Source organism: Camponotus vicinus, unplaced genomic scaffold (genome assembly GCF_025532165.1).
Source record: "Camponotus vicinus isolate PSW18456_S1 unplaced genomic scaffold, iyCamVici1.0 SCAF_3, whole genome shotgun sequence".
NCBI lineage: Eukaryota > Metazoa > Arthropoda > Insecta > Hymenoptera > Formicidae > Camponotus > Camponotus vicinus.
In genome coordinates, this window is record NW_028141967.1 from 19,243,909 (window position 1) to 19,261,053 (window position 17,145).

The 17,145-nt window shown below is 39.4% G+C and overlaps 2 protein-coding genes across 4 annotated transcripts in view; one reads left to right on the forward strand and one right to left on the reverse strand.

Annotated features, from left to right (window-relative positions):
• On the reverse strand, nucleotides 1–17,054 carry Trbl (tribbles pseudokinase 2). Of its 3 annotated transcripts, XM_083095588.1 has the most exons (5): nucleotides 16,607–17,054; nucleotides 11,116–11,235; nucleotides 10,529–11,024; nucleotides 7,448–7,749; nucleotides 1–3,014 (listed from the first exon to the last, which is right to left on the reverse strand). In XM_083095588.1, exons 3-5 carry the CDS (start codon nucleotides 10,835–10,837, stop codon nucleotides 2,552–2,554), a joined length of 1,074 nt encoding a protein of 357 aa, XP_082951714.1. In that variant the 5' UTR covers nucleotides 10,838–11,024; nucleotides 11,116–11,235; nucleotides 16,607–17,054; the 3' UTR covers nucleotides 1–2,551. The 3 variants fall into 3 exon arrangements, with proteins under 3 accessions (XP_082951714.1, XP_082951712.1, XP_082951713.1); XM_083095586.1 differs by having other exon boundaries at nucleotides 10,529–11,235; XM_083095587.1 differs by lacking the exon at nucleotides 16,607–17,054 and adding an exon at nucleotides 11,308–13,269 and having other exon boundaries at nucleotides 10,529–11,235.
• Nucleotides 7,451–17,145, forward strand: part of LOC145969444 (putative RNA methyltransferase CG11342) — a 27,347-nt gene continuing 17,652 nt past the window's right edge. The window contains exon 1 of the mRNA XM_083095590.1: nucleotides 7,451–7,804. The gene's annotated coding sequence lies outside the window, so the exon portion shown is untranslated. The remainder of the gene's footprint in view (nucleotides 7,805–17,145) is intronic.

The following is a 17,145-nucleotide window of genomic DNA, read 5'->3' on the forward strand; positions in this document are numbered from 1 at the left end:
TTCATCATAAACGCCATTTTATTTTGCCTATATACAGAAAGAGGAAATTCCCTTGTCGCACCTAGATAATGATTTAATGATTAATCGCGTGTCTTATGAACAATTAAAAGTTTGATGGACGCGTGTGGCGTTTGTACCCTGACTTAAGATGATACGAGAGGAATTGTAAAGTCGGGATCGACGTCGTCCGGACGCGGATTATAAAATAATAAGGAAAAAAGGTCTCTCTCTTACTTACTTTCGCGAAAGTTAGAAAAGAGTTCGGGTAGGTAGGTATGTATTTTGAATACAAGAACACATGGTACTTTCGTCAAACGTGAGGGATCAAGATAAGGATCGAGTCGCAATCTCGATCGACAATCTCATCATCCCTGCGCTTTTCTCTTCAACTTCAAACCGGTAGTTGTACGAACGAGAATTCGTCGAGTTTCATCGTCATTTGTTATACAAATTCAAGCTTTGAATCACATGAGGCTAAATTTCATCGACAATCCAAATTAATATTTATATATCTTTTAATATTTCGTCAGAAAAATCTATTACGACGAGAATTTTCATTCTTAAGAGAAAATTGCTCGAAATAGGAAGCGCAGCCTCATGTGCTAAATTGATACAAGATCGTCGATCGTTTACTTTATCCGTTTCTAAAAAATCGAAACGATTTTACCTAGTGAGCTGAACATATATATATCGCGCAAGCGATGACTTCAAAGATTTGAGTCAAGAGAGGGTAATTCTCGTATTTTTGATTAACTAGAAAGTATTCTACCTGAAAACATTGCCCTTGATGAACACATTTATGTATTCATGGATACTCGTCGTTTGAGTAATCCAGAAGCGTATTTTTATTGTTCTTAAGTTAGAAATTCACTGATCAACATGTATTCGTGTTTTCTCTAATAAAGTTAATTGTATAGGCCACATGTCCAAGCAGTCTTGAACTTTTCGGGCAATGTTTCTAGGTCAGAGAACGAGATTTTAATGCGCTCAAACAAGAAATATCCTTTCTTCGATGTTCGTTTAGTAAATTTGATTGACTCTGTGATATAATGATGATAAGTAAACGGGTATACAGGAAGAATGAGCCGGATTTTAGATTAGAAAACTCGTTTATTAATTTGATTTGATTTTGCTCTAGTAACGGTTTAATCGTTATTAAGCAATTATTCTCGCGTATTATTTTATATACATACTTACGCGAATTTTTAATTTGAATCCGACTCAATCTCTAAACCCATTTATTCATCGCTTTATACTATGTATATACTATACTATACAAAGCTCACTAGTATTATATTCGAATTTACATTACGTTCCAGTCGCTCGTTCGAATTTATATATAGCTATTTTTCATACATGGATCAACCAGTATAGCGTAAAAACCATCTCGTGTAGATGCGCGATGCGAAATATCGAGAAAGTCGAGGATATACTCGAGTGTATCTAACGCACAATACAAACATCGAATTCGATCATTTACAATAATAATTAATATACATGGACTTCAGAGACAGAGATGATCGCAAGTAACCGCTTATGAAACAATCTGTATATTTTGTATCACATACGTCATTTAGAATCCGCAAGATTCTATCACAAAAGATTCGCACGCGCGCGAATATACTTCTAAGCAACAAGGCGAATGATTTCTTGGACCAAGTAATGGCAATGTTTCTCGAATCTAAGATTCTTTAGCCAATAGAGACTTTTGTAATCACTTGCGTCACGTTGCCTCCGAAATTGTAAGCGGAGAATGACCAAAATCGAAACGCTATTTTACAGAAGATCCTTTTAATTATTTTCGTTGTTCGATGCTTCGTGAATTATCTTGGGACTAGAGTGAACTTATTTTTAATGATACATAATATCATCTAGCGTTTAAAGTTCTTGCTTCATTCAACTCCAAATTTACAGCATTAAACGAGGAAAATAATCCAGAGGATCGAATTTAGAATAGACTTTGGTTACTCTCCTCTATATAAAAATTTCCATCGAGAACGATTATTCTCATTCCTCATTAATACGCTTCGAAGCTTATTCTAGGCCGTTCTTTGTCGGCGAAAAAAAAGAGGACCCAGCATCCTTTAGTCACGCGTCTCCGAGACAAAAGATACAATTTTTCGATACAAGCTGGAGATTGCGCGACTTGAACGTATATAAGTGAAGCGTGTGATTCAGCTGCCATTAACACATTGACTTGTATATATCTCTCACCTTACGATTTTTTTTGAGAATAGAATCTTCTATTACACGTTGTTCTCTTTTGAAAACATTATCATTCAATTCTCTTTACATGTTTACATCTTTTTCAAATTACGTTATATCAGACAAACCGCAGAACATTTTACTCGTCGAAACTTATCGTTATATATTCCCTACGGACACAGCCAATGTGTTAAAAGAAAATTATTTTTCCCTCTCCTTCTTTTGATTGCGCTAACTCTTCTCTCCCGGCCTGATAATTCGACCCGGCTATCGGCGCGAGAGAAGCACTAGGATGCGAAAGTGACGCCGTCGCGCGCAGATTAGTGATTCTTTCCTCGAAGGAGAGTCAGTCTTGTTGAGGATTGGTAGGTAGCTCTGGTACGAGTTGGTCCTGGCACGAGGACCTGCTCCCGGAAGCTGTCGACGAGTATAACCGCAGCGGCTTCGACAGCCACGGGTGCAACGGCACGTCCTCGGCGTACGGTCGCTCGGACGGCTCCTTTCGCAGCAACGAACGGATCAGGCACTTGGCACGCGGGCTGAGACCCTCGGGCACGGCAAAGTGGCCGCGCGAGATCTTGGCGAAGAGGGACGCGTGCTCGGCGTCATTGAACGGATAACGACCGACCAGCATCGTGTAGAGCAACACGCCCAGCGACCAGATGTCCGCTGCCTTGCCGGAATAGGCACGTCCGGAGCGCAGCACTTCCGGCGCGACATACGCCGGGCATCCTCGCCGATCGGTCAGCTTGTCGTCGTCGTTCTCGACGATCACCGCGTCCTCGAGGCTCTCCAAGCGAAGCCGCGTTCTGTAAGGACAAAAAAAGAGATTAGAATGCGTCAATATGTATGGGTCCACTTCTCAAAACAAGTGTCTTACGTCACTTTTGAAACAAGCGCATTTTACGTAAGCTTCTTTTTTTCTCTCCTTTCGTTAATCTTATTTTATTTGACTCCTTGGATACACAAGAGCGATTCAAAAGTTGTCGAGGGCGTATAACACACGATACCTAGTATCGAGAAGATTAAAGACCAAGCTACAGAAAACGGGGTATTAAATCTTGCTAAAGATTTACGATCCTTCTGCTTCGTCGTCGTGCGAAATTTGTTCCGCGTGTCTCGAGCATGCGTTGCGCCAAACCGTGCATTTATTATCGACCTGGCTATGATCTGGCTCCGCGAGTTTGCGAAGCGAAACCGAGAATCTCTGATCGTGCAACCTTTTATGCGCGCGCGCCCGAAGGCAAGGTATTTCAATTTAGCAAGAGGACACCGCGATTGAGCCATCGCCATCGCTGTTCTCAGTCCGTCGTCGGTAGTGATGGAATAAGGCGCAACGACAGGAGAAGGAAAGGAGAGGAGAGCGCAGCTCTCCGGCCGGTCGCGGTTCCCGCTGCGTTGATCAACCTGCAACGCGGAAGTCGCGCGTGTACGTAATATTCTTGGCTCTTGGGTAACTTCTGAACTCTCCTTCGACGTGAGTTCTCGTAGTCTCGCCCACGATATTCGGTCGGACGCAGTGGCGTAGCCAGCTCGAGAAAGCGCTACGATTATTACGGATAAAAAAATATGCTTCTACGAAAATATTTCTCGGCTCTATGTTTTTTTTAAGCCATTTATAACAAGATCTAACATACATAAATATATTTTAAACATTATAGAGTATTGTAGTTCTAGAGATTTATTTTAAAATTTTGTGTACAAGTCTATATTAATTGAAAAGACAAATGATCGAAAGAAGTGAAACGTTAATCATATTAAAATTGTTACTATGTCAAATAATTATTTTTATATTAGGAATAAAATGTAAATTCTTCTTTTTAATCTCAACTACTGCACACTATCAATTACCATATTTTGTCTCACAATACATCCACATTTTTATATTCTTTTTCATAAGCATAAATTTAAAAAAAATTTATGTTTAATTAGGTGAATATATTTATTTACATCAATTAATTAAAATGTATTCTTCTAGAATTCTTCTTTTTAATCTCAAATATTGCATACTATCAATTACCATTTTTTGTCTCACATCCATATTTTTGTATTCTTTTTCATAAGTATAAATTAAAAAAAGAATTTATAATAAGGTGAATATATTTATTTACATCAATTAATTAAAATGTATTCTTCTAAAATTCTTCTTTTTAATCTCAACTATTGCATACTATCAATTACCATTTTTTGTCTCACATCCATATTTTTATATTCTTTTTCACAAGTATAAATTAAAAAAAAATAATAAGGTGAATATATTTATTTACATCAATTAATTAAAATAGAATTTAAATTAATTTATACAATGCAATACATAAAATATTCTACATTTCTCCGAGACATTTCAATAAAAATTGCGGTTGAGATTTGTCATCATTTCAGAAGATCCGAGTGTCACGGAACGCATCTTTGATGAACACACATGTCACGCGAGAGAGTCGTTTCACGATCTTGACAATCCGTATACGAGTGTCAATGGCCTCTCTCACGAGCAAATGAATCGAACTAGCGCGATGACACGCTAGACTATTTGTGATGAACCAAACGTGGCCGCAGAGTAAGAGAAAGAGAGAGAAAGAGAGAGGCCGCAGCTTTCTTCGCAAACTTTCACCGCCAGCCGCGCACAGTACAACACGATATCACTCCGGGTTCAAGAACCTCTTGGCGGATTCTAGACGCGATGTGATTTCTTGGACAGTCCGTGAAATTTACAAATCCGAAACGTTTCTCGATATTAGAATCGACGCTTATCTGAATGCAATCAATTTATTCTTGTTCCTATGTTGATATTATGATTGTGGATTTAAAAGAAAAAAAAGTAATAATGAAAGTCATAAGAATCATTAGTCAGAATCATTTAACTACGTTCGCGGATGCAATCGTGAATTAATGTTTTCAATAGCAAGACGGACTTTGCGATTATTTTATTCTCGCGATTACATCAATCTTTGTGTTGGATTAGGAAAATCCGGAACTAAATAACGTCGCATGAGTATGAAACATGAATCTCGTATGAATACTTAGAAAATATGAATATTTAGAAAAATGATTCTCATATGACATTTCATACTTATGTTAAATAGGACAAAATAATAATAATGATTCTTTAAATATAAGAATCATGTCTCGTATATTTATCCTAAAATATAGCGATTTAATTAACGCGTTATTAATATCAAAATTAAAGCTTTAAGATATGATTTATAACTGCTGATTTACTGATGAACATTTTCATGCTCCGTAAATAATCCCAGATGTAAAAAAATATGCGAATTTAGGTTTCAAGTCGATGTCACAAATTTACAGCTTCGAGAAGTAAAGAGTGCTTCGCACACGTGCGAAGAATCGAGACCGAGAATTTAGTCGCAAGGATCATTAACCTCGCGAATGAATGGTCCTCCTGATTGAATTCGGCGTCGAACCGGACCAACATTCCATTGCGAAAGGTGCGTGGCGGAGAGAAATCCGGTCACGAGACCGAATCATGCTTTTCACCGAGAGCGCGAACTAACGTTATATACTTGACGACGTCGCGTGACGTATCCGCAATTACCATAGGTCGAACTCCATACACGCAGCATCCGGGAAAAGATTTGATCGTTTTAATCCATCCATTGTAGATGGGCCATGAAAGAGAGAGAAATCATCGCGAGAGATTCCGGAATTAAATTAAAACTCACGTGTGCAAAGCATGCCATAAATTTAAAAAAAAAAGAAGACACGTTCGCATGAATTGCAAATCACTTCCTCTTAAAATCGAAGGATTTAAAAAACTGACGCGTAAATTTTTCGTCAAAATGTAAAGCGTAAAAGGAGACGATACATTACTCGAGTAAAAAAAAATTTAATACGTCAATTTAAATTTCTAATTCTCGCTTAGCCCATAATTGTCTAAAATTTCGCCAACGACATATCGTAACCGCATGCGTTACGGTAATCTCACGCTTGCGTCCTAAGCGTTCGCGTTTATCCGGGGAAGGCGAGAAAGGGAGGAAAGGATACTACACGCCGTGTTGAACGTCGACCGCGCCGGTGAAACCAACGAGCCACGCGTTTCCTAATTATACCGACGTTTCAAAACCAAACAGCCGATGAACCAATATGCTTTTCTGGCTTGCATCACTCCCCGGACTATCCTTATTCAACGTGCACGCGCGGGAACACCAGCAGCAGCAGCAACAGCAACAGCAGTAGCAACAATCCGCCGAGCGGCAGGAATGCGATTAGCCAACAACGGACCGACATATGAGTCGATCTCTCGCCGATCTCCGGTACACCCGGCCTGGCCTAGCTTGGCTCATGTGCCTGTCTGTTGCAGCGACACGTGGGTGCGTCGTCGTATCGAATAGTACCGAGATAATGTCGCGAGAACAGGCTTCGCACACACCCTTAATCACGACTCTCGATCCAACGGGAACATAACAGAAGCATGATAAATGCGGATAATAGCAGACTACGTTGCTCGCAATCCAGAGGAGGATTTGTAATCGTTTGTTTACCGCTAGGTGCTTTTAATACACCTGCTCGAGTTTGTGAAAATTTAGCTTCAAATTTATAGATGTATTTTTATTTCTCAAACAAAATTATGCCTGATCTGAAGAAAATATTAATTTCTCAAAAATTTCTAAATGAAGTATTTTTATTATAAGTGCATGTCTAGGAATTAAAATTTGATTTATCCATGATTAATGTGTTGATACGATACGATCTATGCGTGCTAAACGAACATCGCTCTCCTTTTTTCGGAGGGGGAGTCACGGATCCTCGACGAATTGATTCGCATTCATTTCATTTCCATATTCACTTGTATTTTTTTCCAGCGTCGAGAACAGAGAGGTCAGTCTCGCGCGAGAAAAACACACCCACAGCAATCGATTTCCCTTCACTCGGAAAAGCGAACGCGAACTTTATACTATGGATATCTTCGTTTCGATCTAGGGATGACGAGTGTCATTTATCAATTTTCAATGAATTGTTGGGAAAAATACTTTCGATCGACCCGTGTGTGTTTACTATACATTATATGCGAAAATAACTTATACTACCTCATAATATAAATAATATAGAAAAATATAAAACTGACAAAGGAAATGCTTAAGAAAGAGAGAAAAATTACATCTTTCTATTAATAATGCAAGATTAATTGAATATTTGACTTTACAACAATAAAAATATTAAAGCAAGGCTTGTGATATGAATGAAAATTCAAGGCTGATTTAATTATAATTACAGGGACTCTTACCTCGCTTCATCGGCGAAGACAAACTTCCGGAGCTTGAGGTCCCTCAGCACGACCCCGTACTCGTGACAGGTCGCAACAGCCCTGGCCGCCTGTCGAAAGAGCCGTCTCGCCTCGGGCTCGCGCAGTCTCCTGCGCGCCCTTACGTAGGCATGCAGGTCACCATGATGGCCCTCCAAGAGGAGATAGCGCCGACCTCCAGGTGCCTCCACCACACCCGCCACGCCGCTCGCCGCGCCGGTGCCCTCCAGACGAAGGTGGGCCTGTAGCAACGCCTCGCAACCTTTGTCGCCCACGGTCAGCGCCTGAATCAAGCCGAATACATCGTTGTTAAAACCGGCTCGGAAATGAACCATAAAGGTATGTGTTTCTACTAGTCATTAAAAATTGAAGAATTTGGTTTCTTAATTTTACACATGCGAAATTTATACTTCAAATAAATCTTTTTTTGATATATTGTTAGACATATTTTTTTTTTAAACTCGAAAGAATGATTCTTTTTTAACAAATGTTCTTGACGGAAATTCCATTTTCGATCGCTTAATTTTAATTCGGACGAAATAAATTATCGTTCAATGCGCTTGAATTATTCCAAGCGGATATCCTTGAAAAAACGTTAATTTCGTGAATTTAAATAATCGTTAATAACTTGGCTATGATTCTTCGTTTCGTTATACGACACCGAACATAATGTGAAGATTGATAAAATTACATCCGCTCTAAGTCTCTTAATTATTCTAATTAACATCGGATTCAGATCTCAGATATTGTGATACATATCGAATTAATTTAAGAGAATTATACATATTAAAGTTTGAAATTAATATTTGATGTACGCGATAAAAAGTAAAAGGAAATGGATAAGAATCTAATCAATATTGTACATAAAATTTTTTATATATGTATATATTTATGAATATTTTTTATCGATTCATGTATCGATAACAATTTTCACATTATGTAAACTTTATGCAGCGAACAAAATTGTTGATCACTTTTGATATTCTGCTCGTCCAGCTATTCATCTCTGGCTCGTGTTGAAATCTGACACCATTTCGACATTCGAGTCCCATTAGTTTAATAAGAGCACCGTGCGTTCTTTACGAAATCGAGCCAATCGGTCATCGATTGTCGGCTTCGTAAACTCGCGAAGATACTCCGAAAACTTTCTCGCTCGCATCATTCGATAAATTTCAAAAAATTAATGTAGAAGAAAGAGAGCAAATTTTTCAGGCAAAAGTATCATATTTAAATGTTTCAGATTAATTAAATATAATATGTAGAATATATAGAGAACTAAAATTATAAATAGATAATCCAGTGTGATGCATAAGCCGATATATTCATGCGCTATTAACCTTGAACCCTTATAAGGAGTTTAATGACATTAAGTCAGAACAGTGATCGCGATTTCTCTATTCTCCGAAATAGCAATGACTCCCATTTTTTTCGAAATCACGAACTCTTGTGGTTTGCAAAGCGGACATGTTTGCGAAAGCGTGTGTCACGCGACGCTCTCGTGTAATCGTCGATTAAATTAAACGGCCGTGGTTTTAGTCCGCGATTATGAATAACGGACAGTGTGACGATATGCGACGGATATGCGAGAGGTGAGAGGTGAGACGGGACACGAGGTGACACAACCTTGTATTTGTTCGCAGCGCGATGATGTAAGCCAGTTCGCTCATTGTATAACGCGCGGCGATTGTAAAATGTTAATGGAAACGCGGCGGGAGGGTCCACGCAATAAACGTATTACATGACGTTTATTAGTCTCCTTTCGAGAGATTTCTATCTACGTTTTATATTAAAAAGAAAAATAGTATACATGAATTCTTTCGATGCACGATCGCGAAATCACAATCGAGCAAAGATAAGTGTACTCAGCAGGAAGCAGGAAATAGTGTACACGTGCACATAAATTTACCCAAGTTTGCATATTGATCTATATAGCAAATTTTTGCAAAAATCCATTTTGAAATTCAGTTAAACAATCCAAGCATTTTTTTCGCGAGCAATTTGATTTATAACGACACTCGTAATATCGATTAATCTATCATTATCAATAATGAAGTATTGATATTTGAAATTAAAATCTTTTCCTTTATAGATTTAAACATCCGATTTAATTATCAAAATACTGTATATCTAGATAAAAGTGTTGGATTTATTTTATTAAGTGTTTATTTATATCTCGTAATCAATTTTGATACGCTAAAAATATTTCAGTTTGGAATCGCGGACGAATTTTATCCGACAAATATCTCGACGGAAATCCGTCTTTTCGTTTAATTAAATGAAAGATCGCCCAAGATAGGAATTAAATGAATCTTCCTCGAGGAAGTCGTAAACGTTTCCCAGACAAATGCGTTCAGCTACATCGTCGTCGATCTCGCAACGAGTTTTACGATAGTAGCTTCGATCGACCCGAACATTAGCGGACCGTTACGTCCGTGTACTCCATTATATAATACCACAATAGTGGGATGGAAACTCGGCAGCTGCAGTGCGTTGTAAAAGCATCCACGTGCGATGTCATGTCACCGCCAATACAAGATTTGTTATACAAAAGACTAATTCATAATATTGTTGTTATCGCGAGATATTACGAAAATCTTCGTCATTTATTGCATTACCTGTTTATTAGACTAATTTTGACATTATATTACTATTGCGATTTTTTTCTATTCAAATAGTCTACTTTTAAATCTTTCAATATTTTGCGAAAACTTGCAATACTTGAAGCAATCCACATGAAAGAGTATGTCAGAATATTAAAAAAATCATATATTATTTAATCAATAATAATATATGATTGCATAGGAGAAATTACTATTATTATTTATCTAGATATTAAAAATAAATACCGTAGTTCAAATAATAATTAAAAAATTAATTAAAAAATTGGTAAGATCCTTACTGACTCTTATTTGATTTTTAATTTTTAATTAATTTTTTAATTAAACTGATAATATCGGAATGTCTGCAAGTTTTTAGTCAACGATTTACGTGTCGACGAGCGGCTTTGAAACGCTTGCTTGTCAAGTTTGAGCCGACAATTTGTGAAAGAAATCTCTCACTGACCTTTGCAACGAGTTGCTGACCGCTGTGCACGTCGACACATCGATAAAGAGCGCTACCCTCGGCCGGACCAAGAAGCAGGAATCGATCCCCCAGTATGGTCGGCCCCCCGTGAAGGTCGGTGGGCACAGACTCGCAGCTCGGAAAGACGCAGCTCGGCGGCACCACCGCGCTGTTCTCGTCGCCAGCCGGTTGTTGGGGCGGCGATGGCTGCTGATGGACGACGTCCTGACCGCCGTTAAGACCGACCAGGAACTTGCCATTATTGCTACGGGTCGGTACTTGCAGTGGATGCTGCCTGGCCAGTCTCATGTTGCGTCCCTTTCAAACGCGCGCCCGCACCACACTCGGTGTATCACTCGTGCACGGACAGCGTTCCTATTGTATCGTCCTGCTTCACGCGCGCGATCGCGGATATTATGGTAAAATGCGTTGAACACACTTCGCGCGTCACTGGATTTACAGTCGCAATGTTATAGTCCAGATCCGGATACCGGATCTATATGTACAAAGAGCGCAACGTGGATTCGGTTTCACGGGTTTGGCTTTTCTAAGCTCTAACGAGTTAAGCTATTAGTTAGAAATATCACTTGTGCTTTTGGGGGGAGTGGAACCCGTGCAGTGTCGTTTCGCAATGTGTCGCTGCGCCGGGTCCTTGGACGGAGAGAGATCTTCGTGGATAATCAGTCGGTCGCTGTCGAGAACTGATTCTGCAACACGAAAAGGACGAGAGTATTAGAAATAGAATACTAGAGCCACGTGTGAGTTTATCTCGATATTACCTCTCTTTATTTTAAGTCCTTGATTTAAATTAAAACACAAGATATTCGATGGCTTAATATTTTACAATTGCATGTGTGCGATCTTTATAGAAAATTAAAAACGCGGTGACGTTTATGACAGATCATAACAATTGCGAGTCACGATAAACCGGCGTTATTTAATGTCTTGTTCTCGGATTCGTTGTCGTGTCTTTCACGAGAGAGAAGGAATATTTTATTCTCTCTTGGTAATCCGTGCAGTGCTGGCCCTGGCCAAAATAGCAGAAGAGGCATGGCACACTTACACCACAATTACGCCTATAATATGTGTTATATGCTCACAAGCATGTGCACGACTCGACAATGACAATAGTTCTGTTCGCAGTCCATATGATTCACGGACAATTTCAAAATACGCGACATTTCGACATTCCTGCGCAATTTCTACGGTCGAGAAGGGGACTTTGTAAGGTCAGGGAGATATCGCACAGGGACAACGATGGCTCGAATTATCTTGCTGTCTCGAGTCAATTTTACGATATGAATATTAATCGTTTATTGTATAACTGTAAATATTTTTTACAATAACGTAGAAATATAGAAAGATAAGCGAGTGTGGTATTTACAACGCCTTAATTGTTTGTTTTTCATAAATATCAAGAAAAGTACGAATACAAATTTTGCAAAAGTTGCGAGAGAAAGTTAACGGACGTAACAGTGTTTTGCTTACTTTATTTGTAGAATAGAGATTGCATTACGTTTAATTATCCAAAAACGAAGAGATTACTCGTAATAAACTTTCGTAACGTTTATGTCACAAAATGGCATCGAATGGCATTCCTGTTACAAAAGTCGACAAGTCGGCTTTGCCTAGAGCCGGCACTGACTGTGATCGAAGGTAACTGTGGCGACGAAAGGAAATTACGTGACAGTTTTATGAATGATCAAAGGCAAAAAAGAGATGTACACGTGACCGGTGGTAATAGACGCGAAAAATGTCGCGATTATTTACGAGAGAAAAGATTCCTCCCCCCCCCTCCCCTCCTCGATCTCCAGGGAAAGGAGTACAGCTGAATTTATCCGAGATCGCCTGAAATAGCAGCGGCTGCGATGATCCACTCGCATCATGACTCACGCGCGTAATTTTATCGTAAATACTCCGCTTCCCCTCTTGTTCTCCCCCGCTACCCCTGATAAATGTCGATGACACGCTGTTGATCCACAATGTTTACAAAACAATTTACCCGTTCGCTGCATCATCGAAATCCATAATTGCACGAATGAATTGCACTAATGAATTGAAATAGGCGTAAAATTATATGCTGAAAGTATAAATGGGTATTAATGCGTATTCAATCAAGTGCCTCAATGTCCGATATGAAAATTATATTCTGTTTTAAAATACATATTGATTCATTTTATATTCAGTTTTCATAAAAATAATTTTTTATCTTCTATATATTTCAGATATCGAGGCATTTATAATTCTACGTAATTGGATTTTTTTTTGTGTAGAGCGAGTAAAGATTGTATAAACATTATATGATTTACCGTAAAGAAATTTAGGAGTTTCTGCTCAATTTATAAATTTTTTTCTCTCCCTCTACCGCAATTTTTTCTAAAAATTTATTTAATAAACTCTAATCAGCTGTGATAAAATTTGGCAATTGTATCGTAGCAAAAGCAAACGAATAAAGCTAATTTTTATGCTGAAATTTGCTTCCGCGGGCGACATCGCCCTTCGACTAGCGCGTTATACATTCATCATCCGCATAATCGTTCAATGCCGATTCAAGATATGTAAATATCGCGCGGTCGTCCTTGAGGAAGCTCCTCGAAGCGTACAACCGGCGTGCCGAGTATGCTCATTTTCACGGGACTTCATCGTAGAAGCGTCGTTTTTCTTTAAATTCAACAAAACGAACCGAATTCGATCTCACGTCAAATTACAGCTCCCATATCCCTTTTCGTAGATTCAATGGTGACGTTAGAAATGAGAAATTATATATGTATTATATATAATATAATATATATTATATATAATTCCATCTTTTAATATATTGAAATAGCATTTTTTCACAATAACCTTCGATAGAGAGAAATAAAATTTATAAATAAAAAATACCTGCGACTCTCTTGATTCACGAATTAATAAGAAAATTGCAAATTTCGTTCGAATACAATTAAATTTTATTTTCTTGAACATATGCATTGACGTTTATATTTTAAATTATACTTATTATAATTAAAAAATATGATTAGTAGGTCATTGTTTAAAATGAATAGCGAGTTAGCGACGATAATTAACAACTTGAAGATAATGAGCAATAGAATCGAACGCGAACATTTCATCGAGTAAATTGCCGATAAATGTGACGAAATACTATATGCCAACCTTGAGTATGCAAAACGAAGAATTTAACGATTAAACAGAATATCGAGAGAGAGACTCGAAGCAGAATAGACAAAATATAATTCGTAATTTTTTACGAGATAAATAATTGAAGATAAAATTAACATAAAAAAAATCCAGCTCTTATCCATTATCCTTTTTTTCCCTACAATTGCGGAGAAAAAAGTTCTAAATTTTTTTATGGCAAAAATTTTGATGAGGAATTAATTTTTCATTTATATTCGCACATCATTGTTAGCGGCTCACATCATTATCGGAATTTTTTAAGCATTCGTGATAATTTTAGTGATTGGTGATCGCAAATAGCTATGTCAGACAATTTTGAGTGAGATATTACTCAATCGTGATTGTTTACGAGCTTTGTATCGTATCGTTTAAAAATCATATATCATTCGCATGGCAGATGCTGACTGGCGATACCTCCTCTATTACGATATCTACGCACTTGCGCAAAAGTCGACAACACCAACGCAACGAGTCTCGAGCGGCTCCAAAGATCAGGGCTGTGCAACGCGACCTCCTTCCCCCTCTGTCCCCCTTAAACGCCCTCCCGTTTCGAGTTTCCTCTTCGTTGCGCGATACAAACGAGATCGCGAATAATTGCGACTTGTTTTTATCACCGTAGAGGACTTTCCAAGGCGGAAAGCGACTTTATCACCGATCACGTGGATGCCGTGATAATCGCGAGGTCAGAGCCGTATCGACAGGTGAATAGGCCCGGAGTTGAATCGCGATTATTGGCATTTCTCGAGATATTGTCCGGCAACGACATTCCGATATGTCTACGAGTATAACGGTTTTTTAAATTCATGTATGAATATTTTGAAATTGTTAGATTAATGTATCATGCTTTATATAAAAAAATCGGAGTAATAAAAGCTGTTATACAACTAATCTCCTATTTAACTTTACATGTATTATTTAAAAAGCAAGAATATATATCTTAAAATATATAAATCAAATCCCATGTTTATGCATTAATTACATAAAAAGTAATGAAATATATCTCTAAAAGAATAATATTCTAAAATAATTGATGGACTCTTTATCACGTATAAATCACAAAGTTTTTAAATTCATTAGCAATGCTAATCCTTTTAACAATTTTTTTCATAATACAGGTTTCCTGCACATAAATATAAATAAAATTTGAACAAGTATCGTGCAATATCTTTACGCATAATTTTTTTTAATGGGAAATAAAAGGAGTATAAGTAATTATAATAGAATAAAAAATCCTTAAATTGTGAAAGAATTAAAGTTGCGCGACGAGTCAGGACGGTGCTCGGTTTCGTGGCCGCCGATATAGCCGGCAGGTGCGCGAACCCAGGGCACTGTCGAGGTCTCATCCACCCCTCCCACGTGCGTTCCCTCAATGAAACGCGCGTATCTGGCGAAATCGCGAGCTCGGAATTAGTAAAGTGTTGCGTTCGTCGTTGTAGTGTCGCCGTCGCCGCGTGTGTCGAAACGCACGCGCACGCGTGCAACCGGCGGCCTGTACATTTTACCAGCGAGAGAGAGAGATATCCTTCGGTAAGGTCAAAATGGCGGAGAGCACCACGATTATCAAACGCGTCCGTGCGCGCGCGCGCGCGCGCACGCGACATTGCGGGCACCGTTTGCATTAATAGCGCGCGCAACCGAAACGTGACGCAAGTTTGCGAAATAAATGGCCAAATACCGTCCCGTCCCCGTTTACGTACCGCAAATATTTAGCCCGATGAAAAATTTCAAATCGGAGAATTCAACCCTTATCGCAGCATCCTTCTCTCTCTTTCTCATTTCGACTATTCGTAATTTCCCATCAAGATTAGGAAAGAGATGGATCTTGCACCGATCTTCTTTTGTGTCGGAAACAACCAAAGAAATTATTCGCGTAGATCGGCATTGACGTAAATCCTCTAAGATCATATCGGTTTTTAGTGCTTGCGTCAAATCATTCATCCGATGTAAACATCCTCGTTCAGTGTAAAACTGATTATACTAATAATAGGTCAATGAAAATAAACAAGAAGCTAAATATTTTTAAACAAGGATCGATTTAATTAAATCGCGAATTTTTATAAAAATGTTGGGCAGCTTGAAAAATTTTTAATAGGATTATTTTTAATAAAACGGGGAGGCGCGATTTCAAAATATTGCTCGTATATTTAAATGGTACAAAGACATTCGTGATTTCCTCGATACGAATCTCGCGAATGTTTCTTTACTGACATCGTTACATCCGGTCGGCTTTATCAGAAAAGGATTACGATCCAGATCTGCGAAATCATGACGAAATACAAAAAAGCCATGACGCAGCACTCGTCTGGCGTCATCCGCTTTTTATGCTTGACACACGCGACAATTATCGATCGATATTTCGGCGATGCAAAAAATGATCTAAAGTCCTTTTCTACTATCGTTTTAAGGCAACTATAATTTTAATGAGGAATAATCGTTATAATTATAATTTTTCGATAACGCTACAAAAAAACGCAAAAAAAAACAACGATGTGACAGAAAGTAAAATGTCTTTTATCGCATCGAAAATTAAAGTCGTAATCGCTGCTTCGAGTGGAGAAACTTTAATGAACCCCGCGATTAGGTCAGATCGGTTGTCGCAACCAGCAGATATGCCCGAGACAAGCTCGCGACGATAATAGCGTCGATGCAATAAGCACTGCACTTTGCACTGGAATCGCGCGACATAGTGCACGACGACGACGTACACGAGCACTAGGTGGCAACGATCGGGGCTGTCGCGCTATCATCGTCTCCACCCTCGAAACGAGTAATCCCCAAGTAGTATTCCACGGTCGATAGCGCGTTTCCTGCGAGAGAATTAGGGGAAGGTGCACACGCGCCGACCAATTCCCGTCGTCCCGCGCGCGATTCTCACGCTTAACGAGAGAGACGGAGCTTTACCTTCATGCTTCCCTTGTTCGTTTTGCTTTGCCGTGCGTCGTTCCTGAACCGGTGGGTGGTTAAGACGATTGGACGTCCGCGGGCGGCACCGCGATCGAGACCTCGTCGGAGAGTCTTCTTCTTGGCTCGCTTCTCACGTCGGCTGCTGCGTCACGTTGACGAACGCGGCGCGTCTGTCTTGCTTCGTCGTGTCTCGTTTCCGAAACACCACGGCCGAGGTGATTTTTCGTCCCCGCGATCGAGATCCCACCGAGACGGGGACAGGGAGCGAGAGAGAAAGACAGAGAGAGCGCGCGCGTGTACGCGAGAGAGGAGACTCGTGGTATCCGCGCGACGGACGGTCCAACGTTTTGGGCCGGCCCACCGCTCAGAAACGACGGCGGCAGCAACGAGACAGGCGAGCACAGACCAACAACGCCATTGTGCAGCTGACAACTGAGCTCGCGAACAGCCGAGCGCGGAACGTAACCCAGGCGCACGCGCTTCGGCAATCTTCGGCCGCGATCGGGGCCGCAGGGTGGGGGGAGGCGCGCTCGGCT

What these genes read in the sequence shown, in the direction of transcription:
- Trbl (XM_083095588.1), bottom strand. Translation starts at nt 10,837, where the DNA reads ATGAGACTGGCCAGGCAGCATCCACTGCAAGTACCGACCCGTAGCAAT. An exon ending in GTCAGCAACTCGTTGCAAAG is followed by an intron (nt 7,750 to 10,528) that starts GTCAGTGAGAGA and finishes GGCTTGATTCAG; the next exon opens with GCGCTGACCGTGGGCGACAA. An exon ending in GTCTTCGCCGATGAAGCGAG is followed by an intron (nt 3,015 to 7,447) that starts GTAAGAGTCCCT and finishes TTGTCCTTACAG; the next exon opens with AACGCGGCTTCGCTTGGAGA.